This window comes from Chiloscyllium plagiosum, unplaced genomic scaffold (assembly GCF_037043375.1).
Source record: "Chiloscyllium plagiosum isolate Xiang-an unplaced genomic scaffold, Cpla_swu_hap1 HiC_scaffold_36, whole genome shotgun sequence".
Lineage (NCBI taxonomy): Eukaryota > Metazoa > Chordata > Chondrichthyes > Orectolobiformes > Hemiscylliidae > Chiloscyllium > Chiloscyllium plagiosum.
Window position 1 is genome coordinate 45,842,015 of NW_028270174.1, and position 25,071 is coordinate 45,867,085.

Genomic DNA, 25,071 nt, shown 5'->3' on the forward strand with positions numbered 1-25,071 from the left:
TAGTGGCCAGGTTACATATGAACTTTCCATAATAATTCACTACTCCCAGAAAAGACCGAAGCTCCGGAACAGATGTGGGAGTCGGGGCACCTTTGATCATCCTCACTTAGAGTCATAGAGATTTACAGCATGGAATCAGACCCTTTGGTCCAACTAGTCCATGTCGACCAGATATCCCAACCTAATACAGTCCCATTTGCCAGCACTTGACCCATATCTCTTTAAACCTTCCTGTTCATATACCCATCCGAAGCCTTTTAAATGTTGCAATTGTACCAGCCTCCACCACTTCCTCTGGCAGTTCATTCCATATGTACCACCCTCTGCATGAAAAAGCTACCCCTTAGGTCCCTTTTATATCTTGCCTCTCTCACCCTAAACCTATGCCTTCTAGTTCTGGACTACTCCACCCCAGGAAAAAAAACTTCATCTATTTACCCTATCCATGTCCCTCATGATTTTGTAAGCCTCTATAAGGTCACCCCTCAGCCTTTGACACTCCAGGGAAAACAGCCCCAGCCTATTCAACGTCTCTCTATAGCTCAAATCCTCCAACCCTGGCAACATCCTTGTAAATCTTTTCTGAACCCTTTCAAATTTCACAACATCCTTTCGATAGGAAGGAGACCAGAATTGCATGCGATATTCCAAAACTGTCCTAACCAGCATCCAGTACAGCCTCACTTTATCTTCCTACGGGTGTAGCTCAATCTCTGTAGTGCAAGAACACAGATTTTGGAGAAACAGTTCTCCAAGTCCTCTTTACTGGTCTTCCCTGCTATTAGCATGTCACCGAGATAAATGGTGACCTGGGGCAGAACTTGTAAAATGTTCTCCATCGTCTGATGAAAATTGACGAAGTTTGAAAATATTCCACCTGGCATGTTAGTACAAACAGTTATGAGTATTAATTCTGGCATACTTCTGAGGATCCTCATCTAACTGCAACCGCAGATATGCATGACTCATATCCAGCTTCATGAAGGACAAAACCGCACCCCCCCCCCGCCACCAACCAAAATCAGCTTTGTGTTTAAGTCATCTATGCGAGGGATTGGGTATTTATCCAGCTGCAACCTTTCCACAAAAGTGAATCAGCTCATCAATCGGTAGGACGAGTGCTGCCCATTCTGTAAACCAGACTGGTTTGATAATTCCTTCACTTTCCAGCCTCGAGATTTCTGCCTCCACTTTTGCATGGAAGGTAAATGAGACTGGCAGGCCTCGCGGAATTGTGGGATTGCTTCTGGGTAAACATGTAAAGTGGCCTCAGCTCCTTTGATAGTGACTAGACCTTCCTCAAAAACATCCAGATATTTATTTAGGATTTCATTCAGACAGCCCTTTTCTAATTGAAAAATGTTGAGCCAGTCAAGATAAATCTTTATCGACCAATCTCACCCCATCAATATTTGGCCTGAGCTTTTTATTGCAATCAGTGATAAATGAACCGGCTGCTTTTCAAATGATAGTGGAACTGAAGTTGTATCTTTAATCTGTAAAGGGTCTCAGTCCTTAATCTGGTAGAGGGTCTCAGTCCAGTCAAGTTCTTACGTAAACTTAAGTGTTGGAATTCAGAGTAAATTTTGTGAAAGACTGGTTCTGCAAACATTGATACAACAGTATCAGTATCAACCTCGATCAGAACCAGCCGACTATTTAAACAGATGTTAATTTTGATTGGCTCTTATTTGGACATAGCTAAGCAATTTAACTGTTCAAAGCCAGATGTAGAAGGGCTTTCTATGGTGTGCACTCTCCTGGACATCAGCTGATGAGATTTCTTACTCGATTCAGGCCTAATAAGACTTTTTTGCTGTCTTGAGTCCGCTTACCAGCAGCAACTACTGAAAGAAAATGTTAACTGTTTGGCCAAGGCTTTGTTTTGTTTTGGAGTTTTGCTGTGGGCTGACCTAGAGTCCCTCTGTTTGGGGTATATCATGGAGTCATAGAGATGTACACGACAGAAACAGACCCTTTGGTCCAACTTGTTCAGTAGATATCCTAACTTAATCTACTTCCATTTGCCAGCACTTTGCTCATATCCTTCTAAATCTTTCCTACACAATAGCCATCTAGATGCCTTTCAAATGTTACAATTGTACCAGCCTCCACCACTTCCTCTGGCAGCTCATTCCATACACACACCACCCTCGACGTGAAAAAGTTGCCCCTTAGGTCCCTTTTATATTTTTCACCTCTCAACCTAAAACTATGCCCTCTTGTTCTGGACTCCCCCACCCCAGGGAAAATACCTTATCTATTTATCCTATCCATGCCCCTCATAATTTTGTTAACCTCTATAAGGTCACCCCTCAGCCTCCGATGCTCCAGGGAAAACAGCCCCAGCCTGTTCAGCCTCTCCCTGTAGCTCAAATCCTCCAACCCTGGCAACATCCTTGTAAATCTACTCTGAACCCTTTCAAGATTCACAACATCCTTCCAATAGGAAGATCAGAATTTCATGCAATATTCAAAGAAAGGCTAAACCAATGTCCTCTACAGCCGCAACACGACCTCTCAATTCCTACATTCAATACTCCAAAGATGTGCAGGTTAGGTGAATTGACCATGCTAAATTGCCCGTAGTGTTAGGTAAGGGGTAAATGTAGGGGTATAGGTGGGTTGCGCTTCGGCGGGGCAGTGTGGACTTGTTGGGCCAAAGGGCCTGTTTCCACACTGTAAGTAATCTAATCTACTCCGACCAATAAAGGAAAGCATACCAAACACATCCTTCACTATCCCATCTATCTGCAACTCTACTATCAAGCAGCTATGAACCTGCACTCCAAGGTCTCTTTGTTCAGCAACACTCTCTAGGACCTTACCATTAAATGTATAAGTCCTGCTCTGATTTGCTTTCCCAAAATGCAGTACCTCACATTTGTCTAAATTAAACTCCATCTGACACTCCTCAGCCCATTGGCCCATCTGATCAAGATCCCGATGTACTCTGGAGAGAACCTTTTTCGCTGTCCACTACACCTCTAATTTTAGTGTCATCTGCAAACTTACTAACTATATCTCCTATGTTCACATCTAAATCATTTGTATAAATGACAAAAAATAGTGGACCCAGCACTTAACTCTGTGGCACTTTACTGGTCACAGGCCTCCAGTCTAAAAAGCAACCCACCGACATCATTCTCTGTCTTCTACCTTTGAGCCAGTTCTGTATCGAGATGGCTAGTTCTCCCTGTATTCCATGAAATCTAACCTTGTTAACCAGTCTCCCATGGGGATCTTTGTCAAACACCTTACTGAAGTTCATATAGATCACATCCACCGCTCTGCCCTCATCAATCCTCTTTGTTACTTCCTCAAAAAACTCAATCACGTTTGTGAGACATGATTTCCCATGCACAAAGCCATGCTGACTATCCCTAATCAGTCCTTGCCTTTCCAAATACATTTAAATCCTGTCTCTCAGGATTCCCTCCAAATACTTGCCCACCATTGATGTCAGGTTTACTGGTCTATAGTTCCCTAGATGTCACCATCTATTTCCCCACATACTATATCTTCCATGTCCTTCTCCACAGTAAACACTGATGCGAAATACTCACTTAGCATGTCCTGAGTGAGTTTATGCAAGTGGCAACCCCCAAGCTGGGTCGGCCTGGCGAGGGTGTCCACATCCATCAGCATACCCTGTAACTCATATGCTCAACTTGCCGCATTTTCTCATGACAAAGTTAGCTGCAGTGCCTGTTTGAAGTCCAGTTGGGCTTCAGCAAGTAGGCATTTTTGAATGGTCACATCATTAATCGCATATAACAAACAGTCTCTCAGCATCTCATGAAGGGTTAAACCAAAATCACATGCTTTTACCAGTCATCTTAATGTCATCAAAAATCCTGACATGGATCCCTGTGGTTATCAAACTTTCGAGTAAAACCAACAGTGTCTCAGAATTAGAGGAATCTTGGGGTCATAATATTCCTTCACTAATTTTTGAAAAGATTTCGTATCAGATGCCTCTTAATAACTGAAAAAGCTGCAGGTCCACAAGATGCTAGGAGAATTACTTATTGTTTTTCATCTGCCTCAACGTCATTTGCCTAGTAAAAAAAAGTAATCGTTCCAAATTCTGGGCTCAGTCCTCGACGGCAGGATCGAACGAGTCAAGCTTCAGAAATAATGGCATGATGCTAGATATGCTTATCCCCAAAGACAACTGCTGAGAGAGAAATTTTTCAGGAACATTTTTTTTCGCTCTCATTGCCAATGAAATAACTCCACTAAGGGCGGTATCCCATCATCAAGCCACTCTTTATTTACACATGCAAGTACTTGACATTGGTCCAGCGTCCTCAGAGCCAGCTCTCAGACAGAACAGGACCCCTGACACTTCTGTTTACAACTGTCAGCCAGGGTAGACATATAATATTTATAACTATGATTGTATACATAAATTGGTAAGGGGAGTATGGAAATAAAGTTGGGGGGGAAGAGGTGGTGTTATGTATGTAGTTGGACGTGTGTTGCCCCTGTAAGACAGCAGGTCCCTGAACCCAACAGTGGAGTTGACAGCATTATACAAGCAGGTATTCCCTGTTGTAGTTTATCTTCCAAATACCTCATGTTCTATTTATGGTTCCACTGAACTACAGAAACAATTGGAGTGGTCTCATTACACTGACAAAATACTTAAAGGAATAGAGAGGGTAAATGCAGGCAAGATGTTTCCTTTATTTAGAGTGTCTAAAACCAGGGAGCACAATTTAAAAATAAGAGGGATACTATTTAGGTCTGAGAGAGGATACACAGGAACCTTTGTAAATCTCTACCATGGAGGACTGTGGAGCTTAGCCTTTGAGTATGTTTAAGGTAGAGATTTCTGATGACCCTTTATACCACTGGGAATCGGGATGGGATGGGTACAAGGCATCAAAGTCTTCAATCCGCCATGATCATTTTGAATGGCAGTGCAAGGTCAACACATTGAATGGCCCACTCCACTTGTCATGTTCCTTTTTGTACTCTGTCCCTATTAATAAAGCCGAGCATACTGTCTGTTTTATTTATTGTATGTTCCACATGTCCTGTCACCTTCAATGATCTTTGCACATATGTACTCAGGTAATTCTTCTCCTGCACTGCACTTCAAATTGTACTCTCTGTCCATGTTTTTCCTCTGCATTGAACTTCATCTATCATCTGTCTATCATTAATTTGCCACTGTCCTTTTGGAGTTCCATGCTATTCTCCTTACAGCTTACAATGTTTTCAATTTTCATATCATCTACAAACTGTGAAACTCACCCCTGCACACCAAGATCGAGATCACCAATGTATTATCAGGAAAAACAACGATCTGAATACCAACCATTGGGGAATGCCAATATAAACTTTCTTCCAGCTTGAAAAATATACATTGACCAAAGCTTTATGTTTCCTTCACGAAGACAATTTTGCATATATGCTATTGCAGTCTGTTTCATTTCACAAGTTACACATTTTCTTAAATTTGTTGTGTGGCATTCAATGAAGTGTTTCCCTCATCAACTCTTTCTGTTACCTTTTCAAAAAACTTCAGTGAGTTAGTCAACATGTTTTACCTTTCAAATTTCCACGGCAGCTTTTCCTAACCAACTGTGGTGTGGCCACCTCTCTGAGTATGTTAATGTGGTAACTCTTAGCCTTGTGAGTGTGTCACAGTCACTCTAGGCACTGCTCAAGATTTGAAACCTAGAACTTACACTTGTGCAGCTGACAACACTTCCTACATGTGTGGTCATCTAGTCCATAGCTTCCCTTTCTTTTATTTCTACATTATAAGACTGAGTATGAATGAAAAGTAGTGAAGAAATATTTTGCATTTTGAATGTTTTATTAATAAAGCCTGTCGTTGATTTCATATTAAAGGGTTTTACTGTGGGTTTCTTTCAAAGAGAGAAACTTTAAAAAAAAAGGGTTTGGGAACACCTTTCGGATTATCTCTGTAATGGATGGGAGTAAAAAGACAAAAGAAAAATAAAAAAAACACCTCACTGTCATGGCTTAAAGGGAGGCAAGCAATCATAGTTTAAAATTCACCCTCATTCCCTTTTTGTCCACAACAGTTAGAAACCAAAATAGTATGCAATCCTCTATGTGGTCCAATCAATACCATATGTAGTTACAGCAATACATCAATCCTTTTGCATTAAAGGCCGAGGCTCCATTTGCCTTCCTAATTACTTGCTGTATCTGCATGCTAACATTTTTGTGCTTCATTTATAAGGACACCCAAATCTCTATACCGTAGAATTCTACGGCTTCTCTTAATTTAAATAATATCCTTGATTTTATATTATTCCTATCAATTTCCCACAGTATATCAACCAAATCCACTTATCTTTGTCACTTTGCAGACTTGTTATATCCTCCTCACAACTTGCTTTTCCACCCATCTTTATATCATCAGTAAATGTGAACATGATAGTCAGTCCCTTCATTAAGTCATTAATATAAACCATAAATAGTTGAGGCTTAACACTAATTCCTCTGGCACTCCACTATGCTAAGTTAAAAATGACCAATTTTAATCCACCTTTTTTTGTTTCCTGTTAGTTAGTCAATCCTCTAACCACACTGATATATCACACTTAATGCTGTGTGTTCTTAAATTCCACAGTAACCCTTTATGTGAGAAGAGGAATAAATGGATCTTTCTCTGAGTGGCAGGTGGTGATTGGTGGGGTACTGCAGGGATTGGTGCTTGGGCCTCAGCAGTTCACAATATATTAATGATTTAGATGAATATGATATATCATATTTTTTAGTTTGCAGCTGACACAAAGCTGGGTGGGAGCGTATGCTATGAGGAGCATGCAGAAAAGCATAATTTAGCTCAGTTAAGTGTTTGGGCAAATGCATGGCAGATGAAGTATTATATGGATAAAGGTGAGGTTATCCACTGCAGTAGCAAAAGCAGGCAAGCAGATTGTTATTTGAGTGGTGATAGCTTGGAAAAGGGGGAGGCGCTACAAGACCCAGGTGACTTGTTTACAAAAACACTGAGAGCAAACATGCAGATACAGCAGCAGTGAAGAAAACAATAATATGTTGGCATTCATAGCAAGAGGATTTGGGTACAAGAGTAGGGATGTCTTGCGGCAATTATATAGGGCATTGGTAAGACCACATCAGGAGTATTATGTCCAGTTGGTCTCCTTATCTCAGGAAGGATGAGGGAATGCAAAGAAGGTTTAGCAGACTAATTCCTGGGATAGCCAGACTGATGAGGAGAGATCTCATAGAAATATATAAAATTCTAGTAGGATTGGACAGCGTAAATGCAGGAAGGATATTTGCAATGACTGGGGAGTTCAGACTGGAAGTCATTATCTAAAGATATGGGGTAGGCTTTTAGGACAAAGATAAGGTGAAATTTCTTCACCCAGAGAGTAGTGAGCCTGCGGAAATCGTTGCCAAAGGAAACTGTTTAGGCCAATACAATGAATACTTTCAAGAACAATGCAGGTATAATTCTTAGAACTAAATGGACTAAAGGAGGTGAAGAGAAGGGACAGCAGAGTACTGAATTGGATAATCAAACATGATCATATTAAATGGTACAGCAGACTTGAAGGGCTAAATGGCCTACTGCTGCTTCTATATTCTATGTGTCTATGTTTCGATGTGACATCTTATCAAATACAATTTTGAAATCCAAACATATTACACCTACTAGTTCCACCCTATTCAGCCATTTGTTACATCTTCAAAGAACTCCAAAAACTGTGTCAAATGTAATTTTCCTCTCATATGTCGCCTCTGCTTGATAGTACTTTTTAAAACTGTATTCATGGGATGTAGGTGCCGCTGGCTAGGACAGCATTTGTTTTGGATCGTCCCCAACTGGCTTTGAAAAGGTAGCTATGAATTGCCTTCCTGAACAGTTGCTGTCCATGGGCTGTAGATTTACGCACAATGGCAGGAAGGGAGTTGCAAGACTTTGACCCGATAACATAGAAATTATGTTGATTTATTTCCAAGTCAGGATTACGTATGACTTACAGTTGGTGCTGATTGCATAAACATTTTTTCTTGTCCTTCCAGTTGGTAATGATCACATGTAGGGAAAAGCTGTTGAGGAATCCATGGGGAGTCAATACCATGAGTTTTTAAGGTGATACACATTGCTTTTACAAATGCAGCATGGGATGCCATTTTATATATGTCCTGTTACGACTCCATTTCTAATGGACAGATGTTATGTTAACTAGTCTGCAGTCCCTTAATTTCTGGCTCTTCCCCTTCTTAAATAGAACTGTTACAGTTATGGTTTTAACCTGCTGACACTTCAAGAATTACAGTCAAGGTATCCACTTTCCCTTCTTAGGTTACTTTTGAGATGCCGGGATGCAGGACAAACTGTCCAGGAAACTTTTCAGTCTTTTGTCAGGTTTTCCCATTATTGTTCCTTTAGTGATTGTGATTGTTTGGATTTTTCCTTCGCTTTTGGCATGTTGATTATCTCCTAATATTTTACTATGACAACAGATACAAAATACCTGTTTAAAATCCCTACCATTTCCTTGTTTCCCATTATTTCCTCACCTTCTAAGGGAACAATAGTCCCTTTTTCTTTTTATATACTTGCAGAATCCTTTATTGTCTGTTTTTAAATGGCCAATAGTTTTCCCTTATATGTTAATTTTCCTTTTCTTCAAGCCACCCTTTGCTGGTTGCTCAAAAAAATGGCTTTTCTGGCTAACCACTTATCTTTATAGCACGGTATGATTTTATTTCACTTTGAAATGATTCTTAGCTTCCTTAGTTAGCCACAGATTGTATATCCTTCTCACAGACTTTTTCTTTCTGAACAGAATAGATGTCTATTGAGAGTTAAGAAATATCTCTTTAAATGTCTGCCACTGCTCCTCTGTCATAATATATTTCCACTTATTTTTGCATTCTACTTTAGCCAATGCTGTCTTCACACCCTCACAGTTATTAAGACATTAGTTTGAAACTAGATTTAGATCCACACTTTTGAATTTCAAACAGAATGTGAAGGTCTACCATGATATAAGGATCCTTTACTTTGAGGTAATTAATTAATCCTATTTCATTACACACTATTAATCTAATACAGCCTATTCCTATAGGTTCCAGAATGCACTAATCCAAGAAACTGTTCTGAATACACTCTCTGAACTTATCTTCCAGGTTACCTTTACTAATTTGCTTCACCAAAATTTATAAAAATTAAAATCACTTCATAATTCTTACTATATCTCTCACAAGCCCCAATATTTCTTGATTTACAAAGTCTTACAGTGAGGCTAATTTTAGGGCCCTAAAAACTGCTCCCACCTGTGAACATCTTTCCTTTGCTGTTTCCCATCTCTATCCAAAAATATTCTACATTTTGATCCTCTAAAGCAGGATCACTTGATACTACTTTGATAATCAGTTCCCAGCCTTGGTCATCTTGTAACCACATCTCTGTGTTGGTTGACATATCATGTTAATTTATTTCTATTTGTGCTATCAACTCATCAATGTCATGAATGCTGCAAGCATTCAAATAAAATACATTTATTTCTGTCATTCTAACATTTTCCAACAAAGATAAAAGCTCAAGTAACACTGATCCTTTTTTTTTCTGACGTTATTTTCCACTGAATATTGAAATTAGTACATCCTCATTTCTGGCTGATATGAATTAATATTTTGTTATTTCCCAAAAGATAGATGCTGTTATTTCTTACTCCTGTATCAGCCCAATATCTCCTTCATCACTGGTCTGAAGATTCCTTGAGAACATCTTGGGTATGAAGCCACCAAGCTTTTGGCTTCCATTTACGTGTGGACATATGAAATAGGAGGAAAAAAGACCAGTCAGCCCCTCAAACCTGCTCCACTATTATTATGGTTGATATGCTTATCTTTCAGATTCCACAATTCTCATCCAACCTCCATAACCCCTTGCCTAACATTAATCTATCTGCCTCAGCCTTAAAAATATTCAGTGACGCCTCTGCTTCCAGTGTCTCCTGAGGCACAATCCTCTGAAAGAAAAATGTTCTGATAATCTCTGCTCTAAAAAAGGTGACCCTTAATTTTGAAACAATGATCTCTAGTTACGGACTGACCCACAAGAGGAATCCATGGCTCTTAGAATGAAGGCCTCATCTTCCAGCAAGTGTATCCTGTGGCATTCATCAGTACCCCATATTCTTTTTCACCAATAACAGGCATACACACTATACAAAAGCTTTAATTACAAAGACAATAAGGTCTTTGAGCACATAGTTACCTTCAAGGAATCCCACGCTCTTGAACAGAGGTTTGTTAGCAGCTTATGCACCTTTGTGTTTGGATCAAAATGCTGCTGGGAGAAAGTGAGGACTGCAGATGCTGGAGATCAGAGCTGAAAAATGTGTTGCTGGAAAAGCGCAGCAGGTCAGGCAGCATCCAAGGAGCAGGAGAATCGACGTTTCGGGCCCTTCTTATGCCCGAAATGTCAATTCTCCTGCTCCTTGGATGCTGCCTGACCTGCTGCGCTTTTCCAGCAACACATTTTTCAGCTCAAAATGCTGTCCAGACTGAGGTTTCCACCATCTGCTCTACCATTTTTGAGTATGGTGGGTGGAACATGTACAGAAGAGTTTTTAAATTGCTATTCGTTTCCCATAAATGTTTCTCCCACAGGTGTGGGAATGATGAACCACAGGACCATGGGAGTTCCGGTGGTGCAACAGTAAACAAAAGTAGTATTGTTGTGTAGAATCTTTAGTATTCAATGCCATTGTGAAACAAATTGCTCCACTATTACACCTCGAAGACCAGGTGTAATTCTACTTCATTTATACGGCCAGGGGCTTAACTCTGTCAGATCTATGGAAGTCCAGATGTCCATAATGAACAGGTGTTCTACTGAAGTTGTGACTTTGATTGGCAGCTTGATGGGGCCCAGAGCACTCTCCTCCCATTCCTTTCCCACCACACTGATATAATAGGAGAGCACTCTATATAGCTCTCAGTCCTCAGACAAAGTAGGTGAGCTGTGCCCTCGTAGTTAGCTACAGGAAGTCTAGAGCAGCCAGCTTTGAATAGCTTAGCTGGGAGTTGTCAAGCTGCGTCGACACCTGGCCTCCTGATTCTCCAGACACAAAGCTACCTATTACACAGTTGGATTGTGTTGGAGATTTTTCTGCAAGGGTCTGCATCCCCAGGGAGCTCTCAGTTTGAGTATGAATGACAGGGCAGTTTTACATGTTTCATGCGCATCAGTTTCAAACGTATTAAATTTTTAGCATACTTATTCAGTTAAGTTTGAAACTAAATCCTCATGTGAATGGAACTTGGTCCATCAATTAACTCTGACCAAAACTGGAATCTATTTATTTTCACTGTAATAAAACCTACTCGAAAGTTGGAACAATCAGCACAAATTCAAAATAAATGATGCATTAGTAAATGGTGCAAAGTTAAAAAATATGTTTCCTATTGTATCATCAACATTAGAATGAAACGAAAGCAAAATACTTTGGATGCTGGAAATTTGAGATAACGACAAAAAATGCTAGAGAAACAGTAAGTCTTGCAGCATCTGTGAAGACAGAAGAGATTTAAAAAGAACTTAAGTTCAGAAGAAGTCATGTTGGATTGGAAACACTGGCGGAATCTTACAGGAGTCTGGGTGATGCAGGCAATGGTAATGTAATTGTAACATTGGACAAGGCCAATCTCAAAAAGTTTCTTGCTAGACAGTAATGAGTTGCCAATTAAGAGGGATTATAGCATGTTAACTGCCTCATTAATGGCACAATCCAAAATATTAATATTCATCACATTTTTCCCATCTTACTAAACATGCTAAACAAGCCAGACATCAAGAACTGTCAGCTTTGAAGTTAATCTTCAGTTTGCTGCTGACTGCGACCAGCCTCAATATTGGATAACTAGCACCAACATCTCACTGCATAGTCGACAGGTCCTGACTGCAGAATTCATGAAGGTTCTCCATCAACAATCATTGGTATCTGACATGTACCAATCTCTAAGAACCCTCATGACGTACACATCCATCTACACTCCTGCACTTCAATGCTGTACTTCAGGCTCCACCGCTGAAAATCATTGTAATGCTGTAACAAGAGCATTGTGCACTTGGTGACATGCACTCAGCTCATGGACTGGCACTTAGTTGCATTTCTGTGTTTTTCATTCATTGTCACATGGCTCGCTCACTCTGAAATAGAGTCATACAGCATGAATACAGACCCTTTGGTGCAACTGGTCCATGCTGACCAAGTTGCCAAACTAATCTCATTGTTTAGCCTATATTCCTCTAAACATTTCCTATTAAGAACTTATCCAAATGTCTTTTAAATTTTGTAACTGTATACATCCACCACATTCTCTGGCAGTTGACCCTCGTCCTTTTTAAATCTTTCTCCTCTCACCTTAAAAATGTCTCTAAATCTTGAACTCCACCACCCTAAGTTTTCAGTTTCCCTCTGATCAGAACGCTCACAGCATCACTGCCTTGCATCTTCCATCCTCTACCATAGCTACCAGGCCTATATTAGTTCTATCTTGCCTCGCCATATTATAAAGACACAAAGCCAAGAAACTTGTCATTGTTGCCAGTAGGCCTTAGTCAAGTCAAAGGATGGCCTTTGTTCAGGTATCCCAAAACAGTAAGTTAAGGACTGCCTCCAATAGCAGTCCAGGGGCTTGAAGATGGTCATTCAGCTGCACAGGTTGGACAGTCAGGATTCTCACCATGGAAAGGACCAGGAGCTGAATATCGGGCAGTGTACCACCATATTTGACTTTTTCTGCCCTAATGTTTTCGTTCTGAAATGAGAGGTAGGCAGGTATTACTGAAGGTGAAAGTGAGTGGCATAAATGTTATTTTTGGTGAATGTGGCGAGGTGCCCTGAGTGAATGATTAGGCAGTGCTGAGGACAGGCTGGCTTTCTGCTCTCAGTGGTTTAGAAGGGTGAAAACAAATGAAGGAGATGTTGAATGAAATAGTGAAAATGGAAGAGCATGAGCCCGGGTGGGAAGTGAGCACCACAGCAGAGATAGAGTTAGGGCGATCGATCATAGAGAACATGGTGGAAACGAAGCTGAAGGAGGGAAGAAGAACATTGATCTTCTTCCTACATTGCTGAGCATTCCTACAGATTGCTGAGACTGTGTTAATCCGAGTGGTAACCCCAGATGAGGTTGGCGTAGCAATGGCCTCCACAGCTGGTTCTGAGGGAGAAGAAAGTCTTGCATTGGCATCACACTTGTCAGCAAGGTTTCCAGGTTCCTACCCGCAAAGTTCATCACCGATTTCCTGTCTGTCATGTCCATGGCAAATAGCAGGAACTATGCAGGGCAGCTCCATACTGACAGTACTTGTCTGAGTGTGTAATGAGCTTTTAAAGATGGCACTGGTGTAAGTGATGCTAGTTTTTTGGTGTATTTTTGGTGAGTTGTGAATTGTTCCAGGAACAGTTCATGGTAAGATAAGGAGAGAATTAGACTTGAGAGATGCAATAGGGGCTGCGCAGGCAGTGGAGTATTTGGTAAGATAGGGCAACAAATCTTGCTGGGCCTCCCAGTGAGAATATTTTCAAAAATCTTAACACAAATTAGATTAGATTACCTACAGTGTGGAAACAGGCCCTTCGGCCCAACAAGTCCACACCAACCCTCCGAAGAGCAACCCACCCAGACCTATTCCCCTAACTAATGCACCTAACACTACGGGCAATTTAGCATGGCCAATCCACCCTGACCTGCATATCTTTGGACTGTGGGAGGAAACCGGAGCACCCGGAGGAAACCCACGCAGACACGGGGAGAATGTGTAAATTCCACACAGACAGTCGCCCGAGGTGGGAATTGAACCCAGGTCTCTGGTGCTGTGAGGCAGCAATGCTAACCACTGAGCCACCGTGCCGCCCTAAATCTTAACCAAAAATCCAAGGTTTAGTCTATTAACCCTCTGTCTCAGTTGCTGTCAGATCTACTGAATTTCTTCAGCAGTATCTGTTCTTGATTTAATGAAACATTAATTAAATCAAAATGAAGAGAAGCAAACTCATTATATTTCTATATTGCAGACAACAAAAAATGGAATATTTTCATTGTGGTTTTGGTACAATGTACGTTCAAACTTTTATATAAAATAATCAAGCGGTTAATCGTACTTCATCTTGACAGAATACTTTCCAGATCATCTTCTGTAAAGAATGGAATATTTGAATGAGCAATATCCAGATCAATATATTTCTAAGATGGACTTTGCAGGAATTGAAGTCTTGTGCCCGGAAAACTTCAGCAATAGTAGGCAGGATGTGAGTTAGCCTATGTATTGGCTGTCTACTCCACGGAAGGGGGCAATTAATTTGTATAATTAAATCTCTTTGCAAACTTAATAGATAACTTTCTCATACATTGCCGACACACTGTGTGAAAACATTATTTGTAAAGACATTGTACAAGTTCTTAAGTTCAAATAAAGGCAAAATACCAAGAATGCTGGAGGAATTCATTAGCCCTAGCAGCTCGAAGTAGAGTCACACTGGACTTGAACATTAACTCTGTTTCTCTCTCCACATATGCTGGCAGACCTGTTGAGTTTCTCCTGCAGTCTCTGTATAACGTCTGAAGTTCTCTTGAATCATACAGTAAAGTTAAACCTAGTTGTACTCACTATCAAATCATCTGACAGCCTAAGTTAAAATGTTCCAACAACAGAAAAAAAATAAATTAATAAAGCAGAGAATTAACATTCTTAAATTTAAGAATGCTGTTAAGCATACCTCTGTACTGTAAAAAGGTTTCTAAAATTTCCTGACCAGCAGAAATAAAGCAGGGCAGCAGCCTCTCCACCTTGGACTCAGTTCATGTGATTTTGCAACTTAACACTTCTGATTTAGCAGCTGAAAAGGCTCCTGCTGAAATTTAGTGACAGCCACATTAATAAATGCAAGAGAAGGTCTTGTGATAGCTGTAGACTCTTGCTGAACTTTAACCAGTTGCTGAGCAATTGTACCACCGCTCAATTCAAATGCACTGTAGTTATACCATTTTCTGGCTATAAAATAGCAAAGAGCATCCAATTTGCTTAGGCTAATGTGGAATGATGTCAGAAACCTTGGTTTTAACGCTCTTTGTACACTATTGGTTTTATCTTGGAATCACAAAAGTACTCAGCATAGAACAAGGTTATTTGGCCCATGATGACTGTATTGGCTCTTTGAAACAGCAGTTGTAGTTAGTCTTTCAGCCTTGCATTTTTATTTTTCAAACATGAATCCTGCCTCAAGTAAACTGATGCTTTTATTTTCATTTATTCTTTGGTTGTGGAGTGTTACTAACAAGCTGTCATTTATTTCCGATCTCCCGTTTTCCTGAGGTGTTCGGAGAATTTCTTTTATAGAACTTCTCACAGAAGTAAATGGCTCACAAAGAGATAATTACCTTCATGTGTAACTGGAGCCAAATGAAGGACTGACTGGGCAAGTCAGCAAGTTTTCTTACCAAGAAGACATTAATGAAGCATTTAGGTTTTTGTAAGTGTGGCTAGTCTTTACTAAAGGTAGTTCTACATTTTGAAATTTTTCATTCTGAATTTACATCCTCAAACTGCTATGGTAGGATTTCTACACATTCTGCATAGACAATGGATTATAGTGGAGTAATATAATCACTCCGCCACTGTACTTAGATGTACAAATATTTATTTAGGCATTCATCATGTTCACTAGTTCAAATGCAGTATTCATCCTTTACCTATTTCTAGCTTTGTTTCCCTTTGTAACCATTCCTTTTATTCATGACTTCATTGAACACATTTTTAACTCCGTCTTATACTGTGTAATATCTTATTCCATAACTGACTCTCCAAAACCTGTTCACTGTCTACAAGGCACATGTCAGGAGTGTGATGGAATACACCCCACTTCCCTGAGTGCAGGTCCAATTAAATTCAAGAAGCTTGACAACATCCAACACAATTCTGGATTAGTGGTGCTGGAAGAGCACAGCAGTTCAGGCAGCATCCGAGGACAAGCAAAATCCGAGGACAGGCCTGTCCTCGGATTTTGCCTGTCCTCGGATGCTGCCTGAACTGCTGTGCTCTTCCAGCACCACTAATCCAGAATCTGGTCTCCAGCATCTGCAGTCATTGTTTTTAACATCCAACACAAACCCACCTGCTTGATTGGCACCACATTCACAAACATCCACTCCCTCCACTATCAACACTCAACAGCAGTAGTGTGTACTATCTACAAGATGCACTGCAGAAATTCACCAAAGGTCCTCAGACAGCACACTCCAAATCCATAACTACTTCCATCCAGAAGGATAAGGGCAGCAGGTACATGGGAACAACATCACCTTTAAGTTGTCCACCAAGTCACTTTACCATCCTGACTTAGAAATGTTCTGCTGTTCCTTCACTGTCACTGGGTCAATCTCCCTAACAGCATTATAGTTGACCTATAACACATGGATTGTAGCAGTTCAAGAAGACAGACTACCACTACCTCTGTAATGGCAATTAGGGATGGGTAATATACGCTGGCACGAGTGAATTTAAAAAAAACTTAATTTTTCAAATAAAAATTGGGGCTTCCCCTTCTGTGAATTTTTCTCTGAGAAATATGTGCATGTTTTGTAAGTCCTACTCAGAGTTTTGTCCCTCATCTCTTTTTCCAAAATTATTGTTATTTCTTGCTATAATGCTAAACTGCAAAACACCTCAACTTTGTTTTCAACTTCCATTCCTTCTTCATCTTCTCATCTTCTATTCTTCCTTTCTCTTCCTTGACCCAAAACCAGTAAAATTTGGAAATAATGCAATCTGGTGAAAAAAAACCTGTCTTGTATAATTGAAAATGAAATTCTAGCTCACACTGGTATATTTATTTCCAAATTTAACTGCATTTTTATAGTCTTTTCCCCTGGACTTCCATTTCTGGATAAGGGTTATTGGCTAATGTTGACAATAAGCACACTTACGCCTTCATCTACCTTGGCTACATCTCCTCACACTCCTCAGTAAGGACTCAATTCTATCCTCCCAGTTTCTCCATCCCTCTTGCATCTGTTCAGAGGATGCAATTTTTTACAATCAATGGATCTGGCATATCTTCCTTTTTCATCAACAGTAGATTTCCTTTTCCTACAACTTGGTTTATGTCCACTTCCCACATTCTGTCCCCATCCCTTTCTCCACTCACTCAGCTGGTAAAATAAAATACTTTAACATGCTAATTACTGGGTAGTTATTCTGGAGGATAAAGCAACATTTTCTTCTTCAAGGGGCGATAAAAAAATTTAGAGTACAGAGACCAAAGTTAAAGCTTAAAATGTTAATGCATAAATGCTCATTAAAATAGGGATTAGAAACAAAATGTGCAATTACTCAGCAGCCACCAAATCTGAGTGCTGTTAACTTATTCATTTCATTTTTTTACCCATGGTCAAAGTACTGCATTACTGAGTCTAGCACCTAGAGTTGAGGTGTTCCGAAATATTTATCCCACATGTATCATTTTTCAGTCACAACAATGTGAAAACACATTTCTACCTCCCCCTTTGTTCCAGACACTAACCTCCTCATTATGAAAATGGCCATTAACCTTTCAGGGTCCTTTAAAAGCATCAGATTTGGATTAAGACAGAAAATCTTTTGATGCTCAAATCCAAAGTAGACGAACAGGAGGCTGGAGGAATCCAGCAAGCCAGGCTGCATCAGGAGGTGGAGGAACTCAATGTTTTGGATATTAACCCTTTTTCAGGACTAGATGTGGGGGTAGGGGGAGCCACACATAAAGGGTGGACAGGGATGGGGAGAATAGCAGAATGGTGAGGTAATGATAGTGTCACCATTCCACTACTCTCCCCCCTCCACGTTTCCTCTTTCTGTTTATCCGTAGCTCCCCCTAACCCCACATTTAGTCCTGAAGAAGGGTAAAATATCTGAAACACTGACTTCTCCACCTCCTGATTCTGCCTGGCTTGCTGTGTTCTCCCAGGCTCCTGTTTGTCTACATCAGATTTGGCTTCTTGTTTGATAGACAGAAAAAAGCCAAAACTTACAGAGGAGTGACCTGATTAGCAGCACCATGATGATGGACTCAGAATTAACAATACTTTTTCACCTGTTAGAGATGTGCTGCTTCACTAACAATCTACCTCCAGGCTTCAAGCTTCAATAAGCAATGTAATGTAATGAAATTTTGAATGGCAACAAACAGCATTAGGGGGCAGATCCTACTTCGTGTGTCCTTTTTCTGGCGCCTGGAGCTTGATGAAGGACAATGCTCCTGAATCTGTTATGTTGTCTTCCCCCATCTGAATGCTAGAGAGAGGCAGCTACTATTTTTCAAGCCATTTATGTGTAGGTCCTGATTCTCATTTGTGTACTAAATGAGGCCTCAGATATGTATCAGTGTATCATGTGTATCAGTGTCCTGTCCAAACTTAAAGCATGCTATGTTCTAAATATATTCATGTTCCAATTAAAGATTGAAATGAAGCATTGGGCTAGATTACCCCCAAGTCCACAAGAACCCAGAGCCCATTAAAAATGTCAGGTGAGACCAGGTTTTGAAGTCTTCTATTTCTTATACAGGTTTTTCTGCTATAACGTGCATTTTGTTAATGCAAATTTGCTGTAACACCATAGACTAACTGGGGACACTGTTTCTAAAGCGCAAACTTTTAAAGTGTATGTTGGCTGTAACAATTACATTGCCAACACTTCAAGTGCTATATCTAAAGTGAGAATTTTGTATAATGTGGTGTTGCATAAGAAGGCAATCATGGCATTATAGAAGAATTACCTGTATGTCCTACTTTTGCCACTGGAGAACAGGAGCAGGCTTGTGTCATACAGCAGGACAATTTATACTCAACAGGGCTTAATGCCAAGGTAAAAATAACCCATTTTGTCAGTTAAATGGACATTAACCTATTGTGCCAGAGTCACAAATTTTGGGGAGACATAAATCATCATCTGCAATTTACTTTAACATCCTCACTCGTTACGCGATAAAAGGAATTGCTGACGTTGTCAGTGCTTTTTTAAAATCTGCTGGAGTGCATACAGTGATATGCCAGTCACTGGTGCACCTATTCAAACAGTTTCAGAGAATTCTTTGCTGACCTTTCCCCAGACAAAATGGAGGATATTGTTCATGCAAAGAGCCATCAAATTAATACAACATGGAAACTGACGCTTCAGTTCAACTCGTCTACGCTGACTAGACATCCCAATCTAACTTAGTCCTAGTTGGCCCAGATCCCTCTCAACCTTTCTTATTCACAAACCCATTCAGATGCCTTAGAAATTTGCAGTTGCACCGACCCCCACCACTCCCTCTGGCAGCGTATTCCATACACCCTCTGCATGGAAACGTTACCTCTCAGATCCTCTCCAACTGAGGTGAAAACATAGTAGTGAATATGGTATACTAGATCGAAAGGAATACAATTGTTGCTTTACCCTCTCAACTTAAACCTATGCCGTCTAGCTTCGGACTGCCCTATCCTGGGAAAACACCTTGGCTATTCACCTTGTGACCCTCATGATTTTATAAAATGTCTATAAGGTCACCCCACTGCCTCTGATATTGAAGGGGAAAAAAAAGCCCCAGCCTATTCTATCCCTCCCTATAACTCAAACCCTCCAGTCCCGCCAACATCCTTGTAAATATTTTCTACACCCTCTCAAGTTTAATAACATCCTTCCTATAAAATGGTGACTAGACTTGTATGCAGTATTCTAAAAGTGGCCGCATCAACATCCCATACAGCTGCAATAAATCCTTCTAACTTCTGTTCTGATCAATGAAGGCAAGTGTGCCAAAAGCCTCCTTCACCACCCTGTGTACGTGTGACTTCAGTTTCAAGGAACTAGACATCTGCACTTCCAGATCTAGTTGTTGAACTCAACATTGGTTCTAGAAGGCTATGAAATGCCAAACCGGAAAATGAGACGGTGCTCCTTCCCCTTTTATGGGCTTTAATGGAAAACTGTATCAGGCAAACTGATGTATTAAGATGGCGAACAACCAGATGGCAGGAGGTCATGCTTATTGACAGGATTCCACAATGCAGTCACCCCGTTTGCGGTTGATCTCTCCAACTGAGGTGAAAACATAGTAGTGAATATGGTATACTAGATCGAAAGGAATACAATTGTTGCTTCATCTGGAAGGATGCGGAGGAGGGAGGAGATTAAATAAAAGGCAACTCCGTGATTATGTGAGTAGGAGCCTGGAGAAAGGGAAATGAGATGTTGGGAACAATAGAGGATTAGACTGACAGGGGAGGGGGAGGGGAAAGAGGTGTTGTTATGTGACATCATGCTGCAGGTGATGGGAATAGGAGAGGATGATCCTTTGAATATGGAGGATAGTGTGGTGGAAAATAAGGACAATGGGAACCTTGACAGGATTTTCAGAAGGAGAGTTAATGGTGAGGGGAGAAGTACAGGAAATGTGTTGGTTATGATTGTTTGCTTGTCCATTACAGTCAAGGAGTTGGGGGTGGGATGGTATCTTGGGTTGAAATGTTGGACTCGACACTGTAAAAGATAGCATCTCTGAAACAGATGCAAAAGAAATAGAGAAGCACAGCAATGGAATGGAATCCTTACAGGAAGCAGGATGTAAGGAATTTCAGAGGTTCATCTCCCAAAGCATTCAGTGAGTGTTTTCTGCTTCTTTCTCAAATGAAGGACTGAACCAGTCGCCATGATATCAACCTCCTCCGTCTGGCTCCGTTCATTTTCTCATTGAGCAATTTTTCTTTTAACTTTTCTCACTTCTCCCAAATAAATGATGGGCCATGACTACCCTTGTGGGGTTACAGATGTCTTTTTGTGGAGTTTAAGGAACACTGTGCTCCAGATCTACTTGGGTCCCTTCTATAACTTTTTCTCCAGCACATCTCAATCTGTACTGGTGCCTCTTCCTTTGGAACTAGAATTAGAAAAATCCAGAATGAAAAAGAATTTTGCCTCTAATCTCTACTTTCCCCCATCTTCGTATGGTCTGGCCCTGACTCTTGCATCGCCTCTTTCAATTTCTCTGTCTCTGCTTCAGTAGATAAACTGTCTACTACTATGTATTACAAAGCCATCAACTGCTACAGCTATCTTGAATACACTTTGTCATGAATCTCATGATTCTTAAATAGGTGGTCCAGCTATTCAAAAATTACTCAATTCAACCCATCTGCCTTGGTCGTCAAAATCCACCCAGTTAGTTCTGAATCTGTCTTTACAGAAACTGCTTGACCTATTAAGCGTTTCAGGCATGCTCTGTTACTATTTTTGCGTTATAGTGTGTTGCTCTGCTTTACTGATTACCAAATAAATTGGGCATTTCTTATAATATGTCCCAGTTGTAATAGCGACTCTTATCAAAACCTGTTCATTGAAATTGGGATGTTTGTCCATATACTGTGACACCTACAGTTTATAAAGCTTATACAGGTAGACAACCCTTTATCCAAAAAGCTCCAAAATCCAAAGGTTTTTTTGTGACGTTTTTATATCATTCAAAAGGTTGATGTGCAAACAGTTAACTCAATTCCATACCCACTCGATGTATGTCACTCAGGTGCAACGTGGTGGGCATGACCCAGCACTGGCAGCCCTCAATTCTGCATCAGGGGCCGTAGTACTCACAGTGAGTCTGCTGTTTGGTAAGATTTTTTAAAATTTCATTGTTGAACTGTCACTTATTCTAAAATTCAGAAAATTCAGAATTCCGAAACAGCTGGTCCTCAGTGTTTCAGATATAGGTATGTGTACCTGTATTTGATATGAAAACTTGAAGGAACATGCATAAAAATGCCAAATGGAAATATTAGTTATGAACTATAACTAACAACAGATAAATTGGACTCTGAAAGAACCAAGTGAGATGAATCATGATTCAACAAATTAGATAGAGTCCTATGAAAAACTTAAAGTGTTCACTGAATTTTAATTTGTGAAATATATTTAACTAGATTCACAGACTTACTATCTTGATCAAAATTGGGAATAATTTTCTTTGGAATACTTATTGCCCGAGCTACACTGTTGCACATGTAAAAATCAAGTAATGTTTGGCAAGATTGAAAATGAAAGAGAACACTTGCCTCTGGATTTTCTACCATGCACAAAAGCCTTTCCAAGCATCTGCCAGGTTGGTTTGTACAAATCTTCCAAATCCAGCTGCCACCTCTCTGGTTCCAAGTACTTGATCAGCTCCTCTATAGTGTCAAAGCCTGAGACAGCCTCATTTAAGCCATCCAAAGATAGAGGAGAAGGCGGCACGAGTGTTGGGCTTTCAAAATGGGCCTGTATTAAAAAGCAAATTGAATACAATGATTAGAGGTTTATGGTTCTGTCTTTTTAGTTTGAGGTCGTCAAAATAAGGCAACTTTAAAAGTGTATATTTTATGCATTGATGGAAGTTTCAAGATTTCTTTGGAATGAACTAAACTAAGTATAATCCACTGAACAACAGTCTTCCTTTCATCTAACAAACTGCCAACTCCATTATTATTTTTATGTTCAAGAACTCTAGCTATTTCTGTTGGAGTTCAGATTTCTGCTTCAACTCACTTACATTATCACAAATTTGAATCATTCACAAATCAGGGCACAGGGCAGAGATTTAGTCACTATTGCTGTTGCATTAAGAATATTCCTCAATACATTTAAGAATAGAACATAGAAGAATACAGCGCAGTACAGGCCCTTCGGCCCTCGATGTTGCGCCGATCCAAGCCCACCTAACCTACACTAGCCCACTATCCAATTGGATATGCCTATCCAATGCCCGCTTAAATGCCCATAATGAGGGAGAGTCCACCACTGCTACTGGCAGGGCATTCCATGAACTCACGACTCGCTGAGTAAAGAACCTACCCCTAACATCTGTCCTATACCTACCCCCCCTTAATTTAAAGCTATGCCCCCTTGTAATAGCTGACTCCATACGTGGAAAAAGATTCTCACTGTCGACCCTATCTAAACCCCTAATCATCTTGTACACCTCTATCAAGTCACCCCTAAATCTTCTTTTCTCCAATGAAACAACCCCAAGTGCCTCAGCCTTTCCTCATACGATCTTTCTACCATACCAGGCAACATCCTGGTAAACCTCCTCTGCACCCGTTCCAGTGCCTCCACATCCTTCCTATAATATGGCGACCAAAACTGCACACAATACTCCAGATGCGGCCGCACCAGAGTCTTATACAACTGCAACATGACCTCAGGACTCCGGAACTCAATTCCTCTACCAATAAAAGCCAGTACGCCATATGCCTTCTTCACCGCACTATTTACCTGGGTGGCAAATTTCAAAGATCTGTGTACATGGACACCAAGATCCCTCTGCTCATCCACACTACCAAGTATCCGACCATTAGCCCAGTATCCCATCTTTTTATTACTCTTACCAAAGTGAATCACCTCACACTTAGCTACATTGAACTCCATTTGCCACCTTTCTGCCCAGTTCTGCAGCTTATCTATATCCAGCTGTAACCTGCCATATCCTTCCTCACTGTCTACAACTCCTCCGACTTTCGTATCATCCGCAAACTTGCTCACCCAACCTTCTAACCCCTCCTCCAGGTCATTTATAAAAATGACAAACAGCAATGGTCCCAAAACAGATCCTTGCGGAACACCACTAGTGACGGTACTCCAAGATGAACCTTTGCCATCAACTACTACCCTCTGTCTTCTTCCAGCCAGCCAACTCCTAATCCAAACCTCCAACTCACCCTCAATGCCATACCTCCATATTTTTTGCAGTAGTCTACCATGGAGAACCTTATCAAACGCCTTACTAAAATCCATATACACCACATCTACTGGTTTCCCCTCGTCCACCTCCTTAGTCACCTTCTCAAAGAATTCAATAAGGTTTGTGAGGCACGACCTGCCCTTCACAAAACCATGCTGAATAGTTATATATTATTTAAATTAAAGCTATTGGAAATGAATTTATCAAAAAAGGAGTATTTTTTGTAAGAATGCCCAGTCCATTACCTTTGAGTAGCCTGATTTTAAGGCGCTCAAATTCTTTTGTGTAGTTTGGTTTAAGCAGTGTTACTAGTTTCATTTGTGCATGTAGTTATTTTTTGATAAAATAAATATTTTCAAAATTTGACACTTTGAAAGATGGCTACCAGTGTCCTTGCACATTAGTGCAAGAAACCTTCATTTGAGGGTTTAGTTTGTCCCCCTAAGGACTACCAACAGATGCAATTAGTAAAAACTTGCCGTATTGTGTGTAACTCATTCTGAAGGCATGACAAACTGTATGTGAGAGGTTAATTCCACAACTATATTTTTAAAATCTGTGTAAAAGGTCATGAAAACTGCATTTGTACCAAACATACTTTGTACTTAAAATTCCTTGATAAGTACTAGCTTGGACTAATACTAACAAAGAGCATGGCATAGCTAGCAGTCTACCCTATTACATCGAGGACTAATTATATTCTAAGATGCATCTGTCGTTTCCTATGTTGGTCATTCCACAAACCCCACCTCAATCCCTGCTGCTGAATAAATCAGAATAATAAACCTGACAAATAATAGCTGATATCTTTTATCCCTACGGTTTTGTTGAATACGATATTTCATGCATCTTTTTAAAAGAAAAGCACACTGTCAATTTGCATTCTTCCTTTCACCTCTAGTTTGAAAAACTTCATTGTGATTGTTTGTCTGGGTTTTCACCTCTTGCTTCATAAATAGCATTCTACAAATTCCTCCATGTCTTGGCATCTTCATTGTTTTGAAATCAAACCTCATCACACATTCTCATATTCCGAAACAGGCTGAAGTAACCAAATTAAGCATAGGATCTCTATTTGCAATTTGTATGGATAGCAAAAAGTTGATAAAAATAACGGTTCTGGAAATGTAAAACATTTTTCTGATCAGGCCAGGAGTAGGGATACAAGCATTCTACTCAAGTCCATTGTAATGACTCATCTCAGCCCCATTCAAGGGTTGCACACTCATTTTGTTAACCCTAGGACTGACGTGACAAACAAGGCTTGATTTGCCAGCCAAAAAAAATACTCTCATAA

General features: G+C 40.3%; 1 protein-coding gene across 2 annotated transcripts in view; it reads right to left on the bottom strand.

The window, feature by feature from the left end:
- The window catches only part of pdgfc (platelet derived growth factor c), a 421,124-nt gene that overhangs the window by 33,917 nt on the left and 362,136 nt on the right, over window positions 1-25,071 (bottom strand). For both annotated transcript variants that reach the window (XM_043708811.2, XM_087980140.1), the window contains one exon: window positions 22,111-22,312. In XM_043708811.2, the coding sequence (XP_043564746.2) occupies window positions 22,111-22,312 (202 nt within the window). The remainder of the gene's footprint in view (window positions 1-22,110; window positions 22,313-25,071) is intronic.